At 41.6% G+C, this 20,231-nt stretch overlaps 1 protein-coding gene across 5 annotated transcripts; it reads right to left on the bottom strand.

Annotated features, from left to right (window-relative positions):
• Positions 1–5,312: 5,312 nt before the first annotated feature.
• C1GALT1 (core 1 synthase, glycoprotein-N-acetylgalactosamine 3-beta-galactosyltransferase 1) lies at positions 5,313–19,162 on the bottom strand. Of its 5 annotated transcripts, XM_035317968.1 has the most exons (5): positions 17,983–18,471; positions 17,929–17,952; positions 13,070–13,312; positions 10,811–11,478; positions 5,313–9,467 (listed from the first exon to the last, which is right to left on the bottom strand). In XM_035317968.1, the coding sequence occupies exons 3-5, from the start codon at positions 13,290–13,292 to the stop codon at positions 9,258–9,260; spliced, it is 1,101 nt and encodes a 366-aa protein (XP_035173859.1). In that variant the 5' UTR covers positions 13,293–13,312; positions 17,929–17,952; positions 17,983–18,471; the 3' UTR covers positions 5,313–9,257. The 5 variants fall into 5 exon arrangements, with proteins under 5 accessions (XP_035173859.1, XP_035173858.1, XP_035173863.1 ...); XM_035317967.1 differs by lacking the exons at positions 17,929–17,952; positions 17,983–18,471 and adding an exon at positions 19,071–19,162 and having other exon boundaries at positions 13,070–13,309; XM_035317972.1 differs by lacking the exons at positions 17,929–17,952; positions 17,983–18,471 and adding an exon at positions 18,683–18,702 and having other exon boundaries at positions 13,070–13,309.
• Between the last annotated feature and the right edge of the window lie 1,069 nt (positions 19,163–20,231).

The following is a 20,231-nucleotide window of genomic DNA, read 5'->3' as shown; positions in this document are numbered from 1 at the left end:
ACCAAAAGGAGGAAGGCAAACAACCTACAGCAGTTAATCACTTATGTGACACTGTATAAACGTCACAAACGACACGGAAGGGGAGGAAACAGTCCCTTCCCCACCTGATGGAAATAATACAGGTGGACTTTGAGACAAGACAGCCATTTAACTACCTTTCTGTAAAACAGGTCATAAAAGCCAGATTTCGTGTAGAGTTAGTCAAAAAGATGTACAGAACTCCTGCCTTGGTATCTCCTTTCCTCTGGAAGGAAAGGGGGTAAGTGAAAAGCAGGACGGGAACGTGGGAATGATGAGGTGGGGAGGATGCAGCCCACCTGAGGTCCAGCAGGGTCTCTGCAGGCTGTGGAAGGAGCTGACTACAAAGCTGGGGCCAACAGGACCCAGAGCAGTTTGGGGGAAAACATGCAGCTGCCAAAACATGTTCCCACAAAGCTGACAAAACATTTTAGGGTTGTAGGAGATAATTCAAGTAGGAAGGGACCACAGAAGTCATCTGGTCCGTCCAGAAGTCCCACTCAAAAGAGTCAGCTGCACACTTGAACCAGGTTATTCAAGCCTCTACACTCCAGCAGACAGGCAAATACCCCATAAAAGTGAGCCTCATCCCCCAGAACCTGACCATCTCAAACAGCTCAAAGCTCTTCAGGAGAGTCAGGGCATTTTGGGTGGAAAAGCCTGGGCTGTTATTAAATAGAGAACGTGCTGGCAGACAGCAGGGAGTACAAAGCTTTCCAGCTGTACATGGAAACCCCATCATTAAGGCGTTCCCCTGAAATGCTCCAACCGAAACAGATGTGGGAATTCAGAGACCCAGGCAGTCAGGCATGATACAAAAAGTGAAAAATCAAAAGTTTCTGTCCTCTATTCAGTCCTGTTAGAATCTCTCTACTGCTACTACTGACTGATATATTAGTAGGGGACATCCAATTTACTTGTACTAGTGTTTTCTTTCCTAATGCCCGTCTTGGAGATGATACCCTTACAGTACACAATTACGTGCTTAGAAATAAAAATGCTAGGTGGTCCAGCTGAAAGCATGTAATTAACTTTTGCTTAACTGCAAAATCCCACAGGAGTAGCCAACGTTTTTGGTTCATTTACACGTTGCAAGATCTTTCTCACTCTCTCAGGACCAGACTTGGCACACAAACATATTTAGCTAAAAGAACCACACCTTTTTTTTTTTCTCCCATGCTGCTAAACATTTGTAACAGTTTCCGCATTTTACAGTGATGTCAGGAGTAAAATTCCTGGGTGCTATGAGAGTAGCTCATGCTCTCTCCACTTCTTTAAGACTGATGAGTGTCTAATGGACTCACACCGAGCATCCAGCACGACAGCTTGCCACCAGTACACATGGATTTTCTAAAAAGCATTGCTGAAAATACACGTGAAATCCAGACCCAGACTCCCTGGAAAAACATTCAGCAATAACCATAGTGAAAATCTTTACCAGAGAACTGATCAGTATGGCAAAGACCGGCACAAACCAAAAAGCCACCAGTTTTTCAGTCATCATTGCTGGAAGCTCTTTGAACAAGCGCTGGCCAAACTGTGTGCTGGCATAACTGTGTTTACAACAGGGTTTTTCTGAAGATGAAATAAGAAAAAGTCTGCCAGATCTTCAACACAATCTCCGGGAGAAAGTACTAGTAGTTGTGCAATGCACTAATAAGACTGAAATGCTATCTTTGTAATGATGGTTTTAAAGCACGCAGGTACAGCTGATTCATGAGCCTTTCTCCCACTGGAATTGGCTTGAATTTATGAACATTCAGATCTAAGTTTGGTAAGGCAACCTCTACATTTAAAGATTGTGAACTTCTACATTTAAAGATGGTGAAACTTACCTGGAATGAAATACGGCCGGTGCATTTTAGTAATAGTTACTTGAAGTAATCTGAACACGATGCTTGAAATGCAGTTTTGGAAGCTGATAAAGCGCGTAAAACCCAAGCTAGCTGACAGGGAATTGCTTTAAAAGCAGGATGCTCTCAATTAGTTCGACAACCAATTTTCTAATGTGTGTAAACAGACTCTACTTATTCTCCGCTAAAAATGAGGTAACGTTGAGCAATAGGAACAATGACTTCATTGTTCACATTGAACCTCTGCCAGCTGCTAAACAGGAGAGGTCTACCTTTCTAAATATTTGAAACTTGATTTCAAATATGATTACCCTTCCTGTCCTTGAAACACCAGTAGAGTCAGTTCCAACAGAGTCTACAGCAGACTTCGTGAACCCTGCTGTTTTCAATGGCAAACGCTTGAGCTGCTGGTGAAGTAGTGTTCTGTGCTGGGAAGATTTCAGAGCCTCGGGTGTGATCTTCCTGTGATGTATGCTTAATCCCTGCAGGCTGCTCACCTGGGCTACAAATCTAGGAAGGAAATGGACTCGAGTTTACAGCCACCTCCTCCACTTGGGGTAGACGAGACAGAGAACAGATGCTCAACAATGCTGTTGCACTCCCAAATTTAGTAGAACTGGGAGGTTGGAGAAAAAATACATAAAAATAAAAAATATATACAGACATCTATTTGTTTTGATTTCTACCAAGTACTCGGCATTTGGCCCCAAGTTAATTTTTATCTTTAATCTTACACTACAACCCTTAACAGCCTAAAGTTGCTCTGATTGCTAGATAAGAATTCAAGTGTGACAATGAAAGGAAAAAAAAAAAAACATTGTCTAAATTCTTAAAGGTGCAGGGTAGTAACACACATCAATTTCTAAGTCCTTCTGATCAATTCCGAGAGGAGGAAGAGTCGAGATCTTGACTACCTAGGAGCATGCAGGACCCAGAGCTGTTGGGGAGCACTGAAAACGCAGGGTGGAACAGGACAAACGCAGCAGACTGATCTGGTTCTTCAGCTGGGTGAAGGTACTGACAAAGCTTCTCCCCTTTCAGCGCACAAGGATTTTATCCTAGAAGTAGTAAGAAATCAAAAGAGGGCAAGGTGTTGCTGGCAGCCAGAATAGAAATTCAGGAAAATAATCCAGCCTTGTTGACTTTGAGATGTCAAAGTGATGGGTTCACACAGGCTGCAGTTTGCTTTTGTAAATCTGAAGAGCTATATCCTGCAAACTTATCTACCTACTGAAGCAAAACTTTAAACGACAGAAAATATGCAAGCTGTTCACAAATTGTTATTTAACATTCCCGAGAATCCATCTCTTCAGATCTTCTTAATTTCCAACTCTTAATTTGACTCCTGCTGCAGTAGTGACTCATTAATACAGGGTGATTTCAAAACATTTGGTAAATTACTAACTTCACCGATGACAGCATAACGTTTTACATACAGACCTGAAGTGAACCGCAGACACCTGAAGTGTGAAAATGACAACAACCCATCCGCCAGCACGTGCTCCTCAAGCGGCACTTTGCAGAGCAGGAGCTGAAGCTATTCATGGGGAAAGAAAAAAAAAAAAAGTGAATCTTTTTAAAAGACAAATCACACCTCCAAAAAGTTAACACCTTGAGCATGCAAAAGAACTGTCGCTTTCTCATCCCAAAAGCTGCCTTACACATCTAAGTAGCAGTGGGAGGCTGGAATGTGAAGTTTGGGTCAGTACCACTGCATGCTCCAGCACCCACGGCTGCAACCTGAAGTGAATAAAGCTTATAGAAAGGCATCTGGTGGAAAGGAAGGAAGGGCACATACCTCGTGGCTTTCACCACAGGAGTGAAGTGTTACATACAAATGGGATGGGGCTGAGGTCACCTGGGAAGAAGAGTTAAAATGAAAGTGCGTGGGTCATACTGCAAAACCACGTCAGAATTCCGGTGTTAACAACGGCACACTTCGAATTAACCTCTCCTTGCCACATGCTGTTGACTAACCAGTGTTGAGTACCTCTATACAATTTGTTTCTGTTGGCATTCGAGGCAGTCTTCCAGGAACAGACGTACATTAGAAATCTGGAAAAACGCAGCGCTGACACTACATTTCTGAATTAAATAATCACTTTTCCCTTATAAATGCCAAATACCACCCTAACACCTGGAAGTAAGATCCCATGATCCCAAGTCTATGTCAAATTACTTGATATGTGGATCAATGAAAACGTTCACTACAGAGCTCTGCTTTTCTCACATAGCTGTCAAAATAAGTCACTCACTACAAAATCTCTAGATCCTATAGGAGGTCTTCATTAAGGTGAGCCTCATTAAGGTGAGAAACTAGCAAAAAGGAGGAAAAAACATTTTGCAGTGAGTGCTGGAACGTGCAGGCCTATTTTCCACGCAGCTTACAACAAACTTCACAGTCCCTGGATATTTACTCAAATTTATTTTTAACTCACACTAGCACACAGAAAAGAATGCCAGAAAACTCCCTTGAGCCTGTGAAGCTTTCTGTAAGTGGACAGGTTATGAGAACTTACCTTCATTTAATGTTCTTCCACTCGTATCTTTGCAACTTCGGGTAATCAAATCTGCAGTGTCTGTTACATATTAAAAAAAAAAAAAAAACAAAGGCAAAGCAAACCCAGTTAAAAAGGTGTTTTTTTTGTTTTTTTTTGTTTTGTTTTGTTTTGTTTTGTTTTGTTTTTTTGTTTGTTTGTTTGTTTGTTTGTTTGTTTTTCTGCCCCAGCAATAGCTTCTTGTAATTTGTTGGATCTAGTTTCATCCTGAGAGGTGAAAGGTATGGTAGCAGCAATAAGATTAACGAGTACCTGGAACTCCAGAGAGGAGCTTTTATCCTCTCTTCAACTGGCTGTTGCTCCTCAGCTAAAATGTGCTAGCTCTCGAGCATGGTCAAATTGGTTGTTTCACTTCCTGTACTTAGCAAGCACACACATAAAGACGCTTCCTATCTGCATACACAGAACTCTCCTTACTGCTGAACCTTATTCGTCACAGATAGCAGAAAGTTAGGTTAAAAAGCACATTTACATCTTAACAGTTTTCTTACAGAAAAGGTTCACTGAAAGAATAAATCCTTTAAAAAAAGGCAGTGCTTCCTGTCAAATCTGGTTATCTTTGAGGTATCAGCTACAGTCAAGCTCGCTCAGGATGCTGTAACAACAGGGAGACACTGAAAATGAGCAAAACACAGCAACAACAGCCCATTTATGTGAATCTAGCACTAGCACTTACAATTAATTTAATATTTAAAACAAAGCTGTTTTCTACATAGCTTGTTATCTGTTAGTAATGTAAATATAATAACAGAAAACTTAGTAAGTGCAAGAAGCTTTTCAACTTTCCTGAACCCACCAAAAATAGAACATTTTTCTTCATCAAAACTGTGCTGCTACACCACTAGTGTATAGGATGGGTAAATGAAGACAGACATGCACTGTGTATGAGATAACTTATTTTATTTATTCAATTCTCAACTTAATTTTGATGCTAAAATTTGGTCAAAGGCACTTTAAAGAAGGTATTTAAGAAACAAATCTTATGGTGGTCAGTCCAGACACGTCACCTATACCTGCCATTAGGGACACAACTACCTAGAACTGCAAAAGGAAACATTCACAGGTTTTAAGTGGAACATACTGTCCAGCAGCAATATCCTTTTTTTTTTTTTTTTTAGAGGATTAACAACATTTCTGGAGTATTTTAAATACAGTATGGTAAAACAAAGCAAATTAAACCTTTGGAGTTCCACAGACGTTTTTTCTTGACAGAAAAAGGACAAAACAGCCTTCCCAAGCAGACCCATATTGAGGGGTCTGTTTTCATCCGTGTGTGCATCAATAGGAGGTACATCAGAGAAATAACCCACTTTTCTCTGTTGTACAAAGATAAAAACCCTTCTCAGATAGCAAACTGCATTAAGAGGTCTACCAGCTACTTACTGAAAGGTACACTTCTGGAAATGTAACAGAGCAAATGGCAACATGTAAACAAAAAGTGATTTTAGTATCTACCCACACCAAAGCAGTGTTCTAAAAGGCAAAAGGCATTAGCAAAGAGCTTCCACAGAACAAGAGATTGTGCTAACATCACCAGTGTCTAACCTCTTACATAAGACCTATAAAGACTGAAAAAAAGAACTGGGAGTGAAAGATTAAAATTGGTCTTTTGGCAAGCCAAGATCACTTCTGTCCTTCAGCTAGGGACTTTGATCAGAAGGCAGCCACTTGGTGTTCTCGTTCCTTCTGAACTAAAACCGACCTAATGCAAGGTGCTCTGTTACGCTAACTGACATCCCCCATCCAGGTGCAAGCAGCTGCTTAAGAAAACCCTGCTGCTTTGTAATTTAAAGAAAACTCATTCAAAATTTTGAGATGAGACATTTCAAATCACTAGTATGGCGATGGAAACTTTTAGGTTTTATAAAGTGAAGAAATCTCAGAGAAAGCGAGCGGAATAATCTGAATAGCCTGAAAGAGTCTGCTTCTGTGCTTCAGAATAGGGACCCCACCTGCAAAGTAGCCTCCTTGGGCTGCTGAAATGCTCAAACACAATAAATATTTTGTCAAAGCATGAAGCCCTGAGAGTGAAATAATAAACTACTAATAGTTGTGTATTATTGTATGTGAAAATTAAGCTGCTCACATTCCAGTCTTCCCTCCCTAAGCTTTTGAAGAGTGAGATGCAAACCAATTGTTCTGGGAGGTATCCGCTCGTGGTTACAACCATACAATTCAACAAAGAGCCCTCTATGAGAATCACAGAATGAAAAATCAATACTTTTTTCCAGCCTGCCCAGATATTGAAAGGAAAAAAATACTGTGCAGTGCTGCCAAAAAGGCAACAGAAATAATTTCAGAGGCCCAGGAGCAAGGACACTTTGAAACAAAGCAAGAACAAACATTTGAAGAGAAGGCAACTCTTACTTCTCCAGATAGGGTGCTGGTTTAGCACAAGGCAGGATGTTCTTTGCCTCATTCCCTAAAGAAATGCAACTTGCACATACATGCTGCTTGCTTGTTCCTTTATTTCTCTGTTCCCTCCAGCGTCCTGCATGTTTCTTGGAGGGACATTCCCGCCCTGCCCTGCTAAACCCACAAAACAGTTGGGTAGGAGACAAGTATTACAACTGCTGCTGAGGAAAGGCAGAGATTAAAGTTGGGATATTAATTTTGTTTTATAACTTCCTTATGTATTCTTGAATCTTTTAATTGCAGGTTTCAACAACGCCACTGGATTTATCGATAGCATATGGATTTCACAATATTATTGTTTTGTGTTGCACATGGGATAAACATTTAGCTCACAGAAGGAAGCATCTATCTAAAATAAAGTATCATACATTCTCCTCTGGACAAGCATCCCTCTGACTACAGCTAACTGGAGACTTTTTCCTTTTTCTAAACAAATATATTTATAATTTTCTACTTAAGTCAGTTAACTTAAAATAAAGCTCTTGTCTCTTTCAGTATTTCAGAGAGAATCTTTCTCAGGATCAACAGATTTAACCCAACAGGAACTATTCATTTAGCTAATACTTTAAATATAAAACAAGCCTGTATTCAGGCAGAGAAGTTGCACATAGCATTTCAATTCCTTAAGGTATTTCAGTAATTGCCATTATACTGCAGAGCAATGACCAGAAAGGAAGTCATGAACTTTACTGCTGGACCACAGATAGAACCCCGATCTGTGTGCGAGAACTATCTTTGGAAAAAAAAAATTCCAGTACTTTATGGTAACGTCCTCTTCAAGGAACGCCCTGAAGGACAGCAGCAGTCCATAAGGCTGTCTGCTACCAGTATGTGCCCTCTCCAAAGCAATGACTGGAGGTAATCAGGTTATGTCCAAATTCATCAATATGATGAAGGTGAAAAATGATAAAAATATAAAGAAAATTTGTCGACACAAGGAAAGGCATGTCAAGGTTAACCCCATCCCTTGAACTTTGTTATCAACTGAATTTGATGAAGAGAAAACCAGAAAGTTCTATGCTGGGTATGTAAAACACAGGCTTAGCCTTTCAAAATTCTTCAGTTAACAAAACAATTTTGTCCCACACCAAGAAAGTGTTTTCAGTTAAGAGGCAGTTAAGAGGCAGAGATACTCATAAAGTAATGGAGAGAGTTAATGCACTTTGAAAGATTCCTGCATTCAGGCTGGTGCACCTGAACAACTACATACTTCAGCTTCACAAGAGTGAAACAGGGATCATGTAACACTTCGTTTGGAAAAATACAACAAGAATCAAATACAGAGGAAATGTTAAGAATGGATGAAATGAAGATGATAAAAGTGAAATTAAGTACTTCAGCCAAGCAGCCAAATCAGCTTTGCTGCAGTTTTAAAACGGGAGTTGCTTCTATCTGCAAAACTTTAATGAATAAGGTAACTTCACAAAGTAGAGTAATGCAAGAATCAAAGAGATGAAGTAATTCTAACACAGGCTGAAACCAAATTGTTATATGCCATTGTAGCTTTGTTAAGACACTAACCTTTATGATTTATAGCGAAGGTGTGAAGGAAGAGAGACTTTTGTAAGAAAAGGCATCTACCTTATCATATGAAGTTCTCAGATGAGTTATCCGTTCTACCAAGTGGTAACTTGATTTAAAAAAATAAAAAATAACAACAAAAAAAGCTATGGCCAAGTATGCAAGCTCCTCACATCACCTCAGCAATCTGAATAGTAACTATTCCTAGGTACTAGTAGTAATCCAACTTCATATTGTTTTGCAGAATAGAGACTTATAGTAAAAAAAAATAAGAATAATAATTCAGAGCAGTGAATTTCATTTCTGAAATAATTCAGAAGTGAGTCACTGAGGTGTATCTCTGTCTATTCATATCAACTGGTCTGTTGTTAAGGCAAAGCAGATTTGAGGCTGTATTTTTACCCCTCTCCCTTCCTTGTAGGGCAAAATACACAAAGTAATTTCTAAATATTGAGAACACGAGATAAATATTTCCATCATGAAATATTTGACTGTGCAATATCCAATTTCTAGTATTAGATCTCACCTAACAAAACATTTGGAAGGAAATAAAGAAACAAACAAAGAAAAGAAATACTGTATGATTATCTTTGAACTTGTTCACTACATTTTTAATACAAATTCTTCCAGAGATTAATGTACCAGAACAACCTCCTATTTCACAGCTTTAGGGCCCCAAATCTTCATGAGTAGGGCTGCAAGATCACACTATCCCAAACAGTCAGAGCCCACACTGGACTCTGTTGTGCACAGACACTGGCTGGAAGTACTGCCAACTTGATTTTTGAAATAAGAATCACCACAAAAAATTCTAGTCCACAAGCTTCATGCAGGAGATGGGGAAGACCCTTTTTCTCTGTACTGGCTGCTTTCAGTTTCCTTCAAAGTCCATTTAATTCTCAGAAACTGTTTGCTTTAGCTTTTGATTATCCTCTAGTGCTTCATTTTTGTTCTGCTCTTCTAGATTCTTTGCCGAATCAGGATTGTACCGATACAAATACCCATATGGACGGAGATGATAAATCAAATATTCCAAATGATACATAGTCATGGAGTCAACATAGTGGAATGAAACGGCTAGGTCGGAGCAGCATCCGGGACCCTAGAATACAAAACAGGTCAAAATAATCAGGAAGAATTCCAGAGCATGCCCTGCATTAGAGATACTGTAGGAAGAATTCAAATACACACTTGACCTCTTGGGAAGGAATTTACTATCATCATTCGTGTATATCAAAAAAATATTAATACTAGGCAAGTCATATGGATTAATAAGACGCATTCGCCAAAGCATCTTTCCAAAAGCACAGTTGGACAAAATGTTTTGCCTCTTTAGCCAAGCCAATGAAGAAACCAGCTGCCCTCCTTAATGCCAGAAGATGTTCTTCCTTTTTTGTATTTCACCTTTTATGTCAAGGTTTAAACAAAATGAAGAAGCATCAAGCAGGCATAAGTATCATGCTATCAATCACCCAGAATACAAAGGCCAAATGTGTTCACGTGTACCCGTGTGTGTGCTCAAGCACTGCTTGGTTTGCCAGTATCTAACTTTCTACATAGCGACAGTTGCTGTAATGAATCAGTTTGGAAGTATTATTTTTATTTATTTATTTAAATTTACTAATTTCATTGACATTACTAAGCATTTTGAAGAGCTAAAAGATAGCTGTTAACACATTTTTTACAAACTGTTTTTGACTATCTCTGATTCAGCTTTGAGAGACGTCTTTGATTCAGGTATTTTTTACACTTTGAAATCTAATCTTAGGGCAAAAAGTCCTGCTACTGAGCATATGGCATACAAAGATATGCAAAAATCTAAATGAAAAATGACTATTTTTTCCATGAAAACAGTTGAAAGTGAAAGTTCAAAAGGCTGAGATGAACAAATACTCAAGTTGGAAACCTAATTTAAGCAAAGCCAGCCAAAATTAAAGCTGTAAGATAAAATGAAGAAAAACACCCTGAAGGATGAGGAAGCGTATAAAAACATAAGAAACAAATATTAGTTTTAACACACAGCTGGTAATGAACCTCACTGGACTCCCTTCTCATTGCTCTCTGGTAGTTGGGTGGCTGGAAGAGAAGCTAGGGACGCTGCACACGAGATATGAAGGTAAAAAACAGAGCAATAACTTTGCAAGGAATGTAGTAGTGAAGGCACCAAACAAACCTAGTAGAAAGATTTCATCATTTCTTGCTGTCCACAGAACATAGGAAAACAGCAATAATTCCAGCTTCACTAGCTCTTCCAGGACATAACGTTCTTAGCATCAAGTTTTAGTTGATGACTACTGTGTTTAACAAGTCTGCACAGAGGTATTTCTCAGGATGTCACAACAAAATCTTATTTTCTAAAATACATTTAGCTGCCATTAATATGCCAATACCATACCATCGTAAGATGTATTTCGTAAAACGGTTGTCAGGTTCCTAAAGACTTACCTCTACAGCAGGGTAATAATTGTAATTCCAGTACCAGAATGTTTTTGGTAGGTATCCTCTGATTAGGAGATGTTCTGGAACGAAGGGATGAAAGGTTTCCCTGCCATTTGTATCCCTAGAATCTCCTGCTTGTACATTAATGATCTCCATGCACTTTCCTAGTGCTAGGTCTTCAATAGAGGAACTGTGAGAGCATTTATTCGTTTTAAATGCAGTAACAAATCTCTTCAGAGCTTCTTTGCTTAGAACATACCCTGCTCCTCCACTCATGTAGCCCTGTTTCACATAAGGCTTAAACCTTCTTCCAAAGTATATCGGTTGCTCAGGACTGTATTTTGAAAGAAGCCATCTCAAATTGTCCAGTATAACATATGTATCATCATCTGCTTTCATGAACCAATCAGCAGCATCAAAATAATGATCATACACGTATTGAAAAGCTTTAATAGTCTTCCAGTACAGTTGGTCCCTGCCTTCTTTGGTTTCTAGGCCCACAGCTGGGAAGTCTTTGTTTTCCTCAGAGCTCATAAAAAGTATTTTATTACAACGTTGGGCCCAAGTGGCCTTAACATGCCTGGCTTTCTTTTCTAGATTTTGAGGTCCAGTCATGACCCAACAAAGTATTTTCACCTTCTGATACAGTCCATCTGCAACATTTTTATTCTCATCTAAAAAAAAGAGGAAAATTTGAAAGCATTAGAGCAGTAAAATAAACCTAAGAACAACCTCTCCCCAAAAGTTTAGTTTCTAAACCAGAAGAGACAGAGAGGAGGTCTTTGTTTCCAAATGAAATTAACATTACATTTAGGAAGAAAACAAAACTCCCAAACTCAAATTCTTAAAGCTACTTTGAATTCAAAAGATAAAGGAAAGCATAAGAGCCACATCAAAATGGGAATCTGTTTGGGAAAGCATGACTTTAGAATGTCTTGCTTTGTACATACAAACTATCAGAAGCCATCCTTTTCATGGCACTGGAAAGTGAATGACAATTTAAAAACTGAGTATTTTTACCACTCACAGTGAACATGACTGCAACAAGAAGGTCAAAAAGCTTCTCAGCTTTGTTATGTAATTTTATGTTAACCAACAGAATCTAATAAATATTTCTGAAAAAGCAATGTGGTTTTGAAGGGAAAAACAGATGGTAAGCCAGAACAAAAGAACTTATCATAATATCCAGTTAAATCTTATTTGTAAAATGTCAGAAGAAGTAAAATAGGATACTATGAACCTACTATTGCCGTGCTGAACAAAAGGTATGTAATATAATGTTTTCCAAGGTGCCAAAGTGTTCATTTCCCTCAAAGAAACCTTTCACTCGACACATAGTGACGTTAACTCATATAAAAGAACATTCCATGGAGAGTGAGATCTGTACCACTGGTCTTAAAATATTTCCATATAACCTTTTCAAGGTTTTCTTTGCAACAGTATTCTGTCATTACATGCAAAGCACTCACAAATTTGTCTTACAGAGTTTGCAATTTAAATAACTTGAAATAACAAATTACTTATTAACATCTTGTTCAGCAAATGCATTATAGTGCAAGCGTTTTTTCTAATCTAAACTGCCCCTGTTCAGATACTACCTGCATTTAAGATTTAGAATGAACTCATATAATGAGATGTGTCAAATGTAAAAGTATACCTTCTTTCAAAAAAAAAAAAAAAAAAAGAGAAAGGAAAAAGAAAAAAAAAAGTGTAACCAAATTTTTCTGTTTTTGACTGAGAACAGCAATTTGTCTTTGGATTGCCACATAATCAGCCTAGTAAACAGGGCCCAGTGACACATTGCTGCTTTTCTTCCTTTTTTTTTTTTTTTTCACTTTTTAGATTCATCTGAGAGGTAAGATCAGATGTTAGAAATTATCCAAAATTACCTTCTAAAAGGTAAAAAGCAATTCAACCACATCTACAACACTAACAAAGATATCTGCTTAACAAATCACATTTGATGTCAATGGTTCATTTGAGAAGTTCCTACAGAGAAATTCCAAACTTCCTAAAGAAACTGACAAGTCTGGATACAGTACTTGGACAAACAGGCTCCAAGGGGAAAGGGAAAAATCACTGCTGTGATGTAATTGAAGAAAACCACCATTCAGCAGACCTTGGGAGATCAAAGTTATTTAGATGTAACCTGAACATTGGCAAGGTGAAAGAAAATGACTCATACAAAATTTTGGCAGTGAAGAAAACAACATTTTGCAATACATGAAAAGGGAACACCCTATGTAATCAGGTGTAACTAGATACCTTTGTGCTGTCCAGAGTCTGCATTGAAATTCATTTGTCCTTGCAACTGATCATTATCCGTATCTGCTGAGTGTTGGCCGTGTGGATCATTGTGAAGAATATGAGGTTGGATTTCAACCTTTTCTTCCAGTATCATGCTAAACAGAAGATAGCATAGGAAAAATCCTATTGCAGATCCAAAACTGAAGGTTAGAACATTCATCAAGGACTTAGAAGAGGCCATTTCCTGAAGATAATGCACTGTCCAAAACAAATAAAAAATACATTAAGCCTAAAACAGTTCAACACAGAACTCGAATCAAAAAATATAGGAAGAAATCAAGGACCAAATCTTTAACAGTAGAAATCTTAATGCTACCTCAGATCCAGGTCCCCAGTGCTTATGCGGAAGTTTAAGTACAAGAGCAATGCAAATATTTACATAAAACTGTACAGAAATATATCTAGTGCAAAAGTCCAGCTGTGTATTATTCAGCTTAAAATTATAAAGGACAGAATACACAATGGAAAACAGTCATTTACCAATTATACTGATATAAAATTAATACAAGAATGTATACATTTAAAGTGCAAGATCTTAATTATAAGGAGGTGATTTATGTTCATTTCTTCATTCTCTTGGTCTTCAGAAAATTGTGCTTAAAAAAAGTAATAGCTAAATCTTACAAAACTAAAAGATGATAATCAAAGGCCATCTACAGGTCAAGATCCCATGTTGTCATGGGATGTACTTAAACCCAAGGAGTTAGTTTATTACAGGAATTCTTTCACAGGTGTCAAATACAAGCAGACATTGAAGACTTATAAAGCAAATCTACTCTCATCTCAAAGCCGGGAAGCTTTCCTTCCACTTTTAAAAGTGCTGAGGAGAGAGATTCAGAAGAAAGAGTAGGACAACATCTGAATTTTCATAAAGAAACACTCTTTTTTGAAAGGCATTTGGCAGAAAAGGCGAGTAAGACGTATCAGGCTTAAAGCCTCTTCTACACATCAAAAAAAAAGTGTATTCCAGTCATGTAAAATCTCCACTTCAGCCACACCCTTTTTTCTCAAAATCAAAAGGACTTGGCTTAGCATTTTTATTAAATTAATCACAGCCAACATCTACACCTATGTAAAGTGAGCTTTACACATCCAAATCAATCCTGAATTTATAATATATTAAGCACTTGCAGGCCAATTTCAGGCCATTAAGGCCTAAGGCCTTTTCATCTTTGGAAAGGGCTGAGATATTTATTTTTTAATAGTCCATGACTAAGCTACAAAACCACAGGCAGTGAAATATGTGCTGGAGTCAAGCCAGGACCTTAGAAACGAGTTGATGACATTTCTTCCGCTAGCATCACTCTTAGCATCACCAATGTTGAACCCAACTGTGTTAGGTAGCGAGCCAAAAAAACTTTGGGATTACACAGACCATCCGGATTAGCTTAAAGAACTAGTGCTGTCTGCACAATCTGCTGCTCTCTGCAGATCAGCAAGGCAGGCAGGAGCAAGTGTTCAGACACTCCACGACAATATCCTTCAGCTCTGTGGTGACACTGACAGCGCTGCAGGAAAAACAACTGCAAGGAAGGAGAAGAATTACTAGTGTGGGAGAAGAATGGGGCCCTCCTACACAAGAAGGAGGGAAGGGGATCTCAGAACGGGGTCTAGACTGCAAAGGTATGTCTGAGACACACAGACATAAAAGGGAGAAACTATTTCGGGAACAGGAATGTTACAGTGCTCCGCAACACATGTAGCAAACCCAGCTAAAAGAGTACCGTCTCCTAACACCTCTAACCCATGCAGTTTAGGTTTTCCTGAACTCACCTCCAAGTTTCCTAATACAGTAGCTCAGTCTCAAAATGAGAATTCTGTACTGCACATATTAAAGGTGGAACACTGCTAAAAGAGTTGTTGTATCGCCTACTTGTTAATATTAGAGCAGCAATTGTATTTGAAGTTGATAACCTGCTGTCTGCAATACATTCAATCTGCAGAAGTGCATCTCATTATTACCACTGAAAACAAACGAGTAGAGAAAAGCACTGGGATGACCCCAAGCTCTAAACCTTTCACGGTCCTGGTGCTGCCAAGTCTTACATTTGAGCAGAAGCAATGCCCCACGCACACAGCCGACTCCAAGCAAGGTATCAAGCTTTGCCAAACGCTGCTCTCCTTCTGAAAACCCCCGGTCAGAGACAAGCTGCAGCCACCAACACAACTCATGTAGCCCGCGCCCACTTCTCCTGCTGGCTACGAAGAGCACACGGCAAAAAGACTGTCCCCGAGCCAGCTTCGCAGCAAGAACCTGCTCCAAAACCCACTCTTGTCCCTCCCACCTCTCTCCTAGTCAGAGAGCAGAGCGGGCAGAGGGCAGGTGTGCCTACTGCTAGACTGGCACTTTCGGAGATCATCGGGTTGCCTGCATGCGTATGCACCTAAGTCATCTGAGAGGGAAGAAGCTGTAACACGTGATGGGGCTTCCCTTCCATGCTGCCACAAAAATGAAACAAAACTGGAAACACAACTTGAAGCACAAAAGCAAAATTAGGAAACTTAAAGGCTGTACCAAATTCACGTAATTACAGCTCTAGGTGTTAAGAACTCCAGTTCTTTAATATGAAAATGCACAGTATAAATTTTTTAATCATATATTGTCATATATCACATACCTAGCCTTATTTCTGATGTCTTACGTGCCACTAACTTGGAAAGAAAACACAAGGATTACTTATATACTCTCCAACCCTGCCTCAGCCACAATTTAAGGAAAAGACTGTATGCACAAGCAGCCTATGACACTGAAAAGCATCCACTGTACTAAAAATAAGTTTTGTTGTTGTTTCTTGTCCCACCTGTCATCACAAAGGTCCCCTCAAAATTAGCAATACAGAAAGGGAGAGAATCAGGATAAAATGATGCTTCCTTCAGCGTATTTTAAAAGCGGATAAAAAGCCATCCATAGAGGCACACAACATACCTACAGCACGTTCTGGAAGTCCCCATTGTTCCACTTCGCAATCCTGTGTCTCTCTGCCATACGCTTTCGGTTATCTGCCCTAACAGCTGTTAAAATTACTACTGCTTGGAGAAGGCAAAATAAAGTCGTTGGAAATAACTGCTGCTTATTTAATTATGGCATTATGTTAAATTAAAACTGCATTACATTCTTAAACAACAACAACAAAAACTACGTGCATGGAAAATGTTAAAGCAGAAAAAAGTACATCCAGCCCATTTGGCAATCTGAAGCTTGTGGTATTCCACAAGCAAGCAGGATTTCTAGGGCAAGAAGGGACAGATGCTGAAGCAGCCCTTCAGATTTCTTAGGAAATGCCTCCAGTTACAGTTTCCAATCTAAAACAATCTGCTCCTCAGTCTATCAATTTCATGTCACCAGACTGGACCATTACACCCACGTGTGCATATCCACATCTTCATAAACTCCAACAGCAACCAAGACAATAATTTCTGGTTTTGCTTTTTTTAATAGTATGTTGATATTTGACACAAGCAGAGTCTTTAAATTTGCCAGCAACAATAACTGAAAGTTACAGCATTAGACTAAAACCAGAAAGCGTCTAAAAGGAAGGTCAGTTCTTACGGCGATAAGCACCCTCATTCAGGCTCTGTGTTATGATTCTTCTCCAAAACCAGATTTATTCGAGGGTGAGAAATATGGAGAGGGAAAAGGAAAGTGCAAAATGTACCACAGAACTAAAAGTTCCACATTTTTATTCCTATTTCTATCTTCACGTCTATTGACTTCAAAACCAGATCCTATTTAAAAAGAAAAAAAAAAATACATCAAAAGCCTGAATTTGTGTTTAATCCGTGCTCCATTACTACACCACGGCAGCTTGAACAAATCCATTTACACACCCCTGCAAGTAGCCTTATTTGCATGAGCCAGAATGACAAATGTTTTACAACTCTATCACAGCTTAACGGTCATTGTAGATTTGGCTCCAAATTTCAGTTTTGAGAGCCAAAGGCTTCTGCATCCTCAACATACAGCCGAGGTCCTCTTTACACAGTAGGTGCTGCTGGACCTGGCAGCCCAGTGGCACAGCCCGAGGTGCAGTCAGGGGCTGGGCAGGGGGTGCATTTCCCTAGCCACACACACACCTGCACACAGAAACAATCCCAACTAAAGCGAGAGGTCATGCGAACAGACACAGCACCACCGGTCTGGCCTCGTGCCACCTCATCAAGCACAGTCTCCAAAGTTGCCCTCAGATCTTACGGTCTCTGCAGAAGCTGGCCTGGACATCCTGATCTCTCCTGTTGTCTGCCTGAGGACCTTCTGATCTCACCAGTGCCGTGCCCACACTCACAGCTCGGTCCCTGGCTCCCCAGCCTCTCACTCCACTCACTGTGCACGAGCCCAGCATGATGTTCTCCACCCACAGCGCCGCAAAGTGCTCACCCACACCATGTGTGCACTCCAGCCACTACCAGCACTGCAGACTTGTGCTCCCAGTCCACTGGGAGCATTTAGACCCTCTGTCTCCAGCCACAGAGGTCCCTATAGCTTATGGGACTGCCTCCATTGCTGGGGCTTCAACCTCACTGTGCACACGTGAACACAGAATAGAGAGCCCCCTCATCCAGGAAAGTGGTTAGAAATGGTACTTAAAGAGAAAAGGGAACGGGCTGTGGTAATCTGGCATAGAGCGTGGCAAAACAAGCACACTGATCGGATGGTGGCTGGACCCTTTTATCCCCTTACCCACGTATTTTTCCATACTTGTTCCTCTTGTCACCTTCCTTTGGTCCCTCCCCTATGCATCCCATAAGTTCTATACAACCACAAGACACTCTTCTTCTGCAACCCATGACCCCATACCTTGTAGGCAGTAACCCCCCTAAACCCTGTAAGATGATCTAAAGACCCTTTCTGCTGACTTCTCTTGATGTCTCACACCTCGACAACGGGGTGCTGGCTCTCCCGTCACAGGGCAGAGGGCTTCCTCCTCATGTGGCATTCATGGTTCTCCCCCCCTTCACTGTTGTGCCTCTGCTCCTTTGCGTTCCTGGAGATGAGGCTTTTATTCCACCATCTAAAATACTGTTCTCACTCTGCTGGCTGTCCTGAGGCGGGTTAGGGTCCTTCCTTAGGAGGATCCACAAGCAATAGGAATATATGACACTGGAGCTTGCCCCCCAAAATCAGCTTTAATATTTTTAAGCAAACTCAGACCATGAAACCTTCTGAAGTTGTTTCAGAGGAAACGTATTCAACAGCGAAAAATGAATCTGGGGTTTTGCAATGCACAGCATGCCGCACAGAATGCAGATACTTCTGCACCTGTTTAATCCCAGTATCATCCCACAACCACTTTAGACTAAGATTCCATAAATTAACCGTGAAAAATACGACTAGCATATACACACGGCTGGCCCTTCCTTGTTTGTATCCTTGACTTGGAGGCGAGTGCTGGGGCCCAGCACGAAGCAGAAGCTGTGTGTCCTGAGGCTGCAGTTAGCAGCGAGCTCGATCCGTGCCACCATGCCCTCAGCAGCCACGCCAGGCACCAGAACAACCCGAGTCAACCCCCCGAAGGCACAGCTAGGTGTACAGTGCCCAAGAAAGCTCCTTCTAGAAGCGTTATGTGTAAATGCCCGTGTCTGTGAGATGAAGCTGTACTCAAAGCAGCTGTATGCTCCCTGCCCGCAGCGAGGCTCGCTGCGAACACCAGCAGCTTCCTGCCAACCCGGCATTTTTCCCTACCGAAACCGCATATTTTTAAGACACCTACAGGCGCCAGCCTTCCCCCGAGAGCCACTTTCCCCGGAGCAAACCCCTCGGCTGCCCCGTCCGGGCACAGCCCAGCGGCACGGCGGCGGCAGGACCCCGCTAGGAGCCACCGCACCGGGGGCGCCGCCCGCCGCCGGCCCGGCCGCACCGCTCCAGGAAGTGCCCGGCAGCGGGACGAGGGCCGGCCGTGGGGCCGCCAGCCGCCCTTCATCCCCCCCCCGCCGCCCCCCGGCCCCGCTCCCGTCCCCTCACCTCACCGGCGGGGGCCCGGCTCGCCCTCAGCCGCTGGCCCCCGCAAGCCGCCGCTCTCCGCCGCCGCCCCCATGGCACTGCCCCGCGCGTCACCCGGCCCGCCCCGGCCCTGCCCCCTCCGCTCCGCTCCGCCCCGCCGCCCGCCGGCCGCGGGTCCGGCCGATCTACCGGCCTTTCTCCAGCCCGCTGTCCCCGGGAGCGGCCCTCAGGCCGGGCCCCTGGCGGCCTGCAGCCCCCGCCGTGCCATGCTCGGGGCGGTTGCTAGGGAACGGCCGGGGAAATGGCGGCTTATCGCCCTGGGCGAGCGCGGCCTGCCTCGGAGCGCTGGCGGGCAGTGCGCCCCACGCGTATTTCCTTAGGGAAGGAGATTAAGTATGAGGACGGATTGTAGATTTTAAAGGGGCTTTACGTTACTGTAAATGTGTAACTGTAGTATCCTGCAAGCAGCAGGAAGTCAATGAGGTTCTCCAGTTCCCAGATAGGGAATGTAGAATCATTGAAGTTGGAAAAGATCTCCAAGATCAGCTGGTGCAATCATCCACCCTACCACCAATGTCACCCACTAAACCATGTCCCTAAGCACCGCGTCCAACCTTTAACACCCCCAGGAAAAGCGACTCCACCACTGGGACATGTGTTTGTAAGAGGACTGGGGTGCAGAGAAGTGAGGACAAGAACTGGTCCTTGGTGAGGACCACCAGTTCCTGTCAGCGGAGCCCACTGCACACACTGCTCTTGGTGTCTTGCCATATCCCCCTCCCCATGGCTCTTGGTTCTCCCTCCAGCCCATCCAGAGGTCCATTTCAAACTACAGCTTTACCCCTCATGGCAAGAGATATGTCCTTGTTCTTTGTTTCCCATCTTTCCGAAACAACTGGGCCACTGTAGCATGTGTCCTTTCCTCTGTTTTCAGTTCTTTTTCTCTGGAAGATGAGGCATTCAGGATAGGTACACAAGATCCCGGCTTTCGTATGGGTCAAAGAAACTCTCATGTGGCTTCAGGTCACTGTTTCCTTTCCTGTTCCATCTCATGGCTTGCTGCACTGTCAAAATAATAATTAAAAGCAGCTTAGGAAATGGTATCTCCATGAGCTAGTTCTGTCATAGAAGAAAGGACAAAAGTGAGGCGAATACAGTTTTTTTTGTAGAGGAAAAGTTTGA

Source organism: Oxyura jamaicensis, chromosome 2, assembly GCF_011077185.1.
Source record: "Oxyura jamaicensis isolate SHBP4307 breed ruddy duck chromosome 2, BPBGC_Ojam_1.0, whole genome shotgun sequence".
Lineage (NCBI taxonomy): Eukaryota > Metazoa > Chordata > Aves > Anseriformes > Anatidae > Oxyura > Oxyura jamaicensis.
Note: the sequence above shows the minus strand (reverse complement) of the source record. Positions and strands in the feature narration are given on the sequence as shown.

What these genes read in the sequence shown, in the direction of transcription:
- C1GALT1 (XM_035317967.1), bottom strand. Translation starts at nt 13,292, where the DNA reads ATGGCCTCTTCTAAGTCCTTGATGAATGTTCTAACCTTCAGTTTTGGA. An exon ending in AGACTCTGGACAGCACAAAG is followed by an intron (nt 11,479 to 13,069) that starts GTATCTAGTTAC and finishes TCTTTTTTTTAG; the next exon opens with ATGAGAATAAAAATGTTGCA. An exon ending in ATTATTACCCTGCTGTAGAG is followed by an intron (nt 9,468 to 10,810) that starts GTAAGTCTTTAG and finishes TTTGTATTCTAG; the next exon opens with GGTCCCGGATGCTGCTCCGA.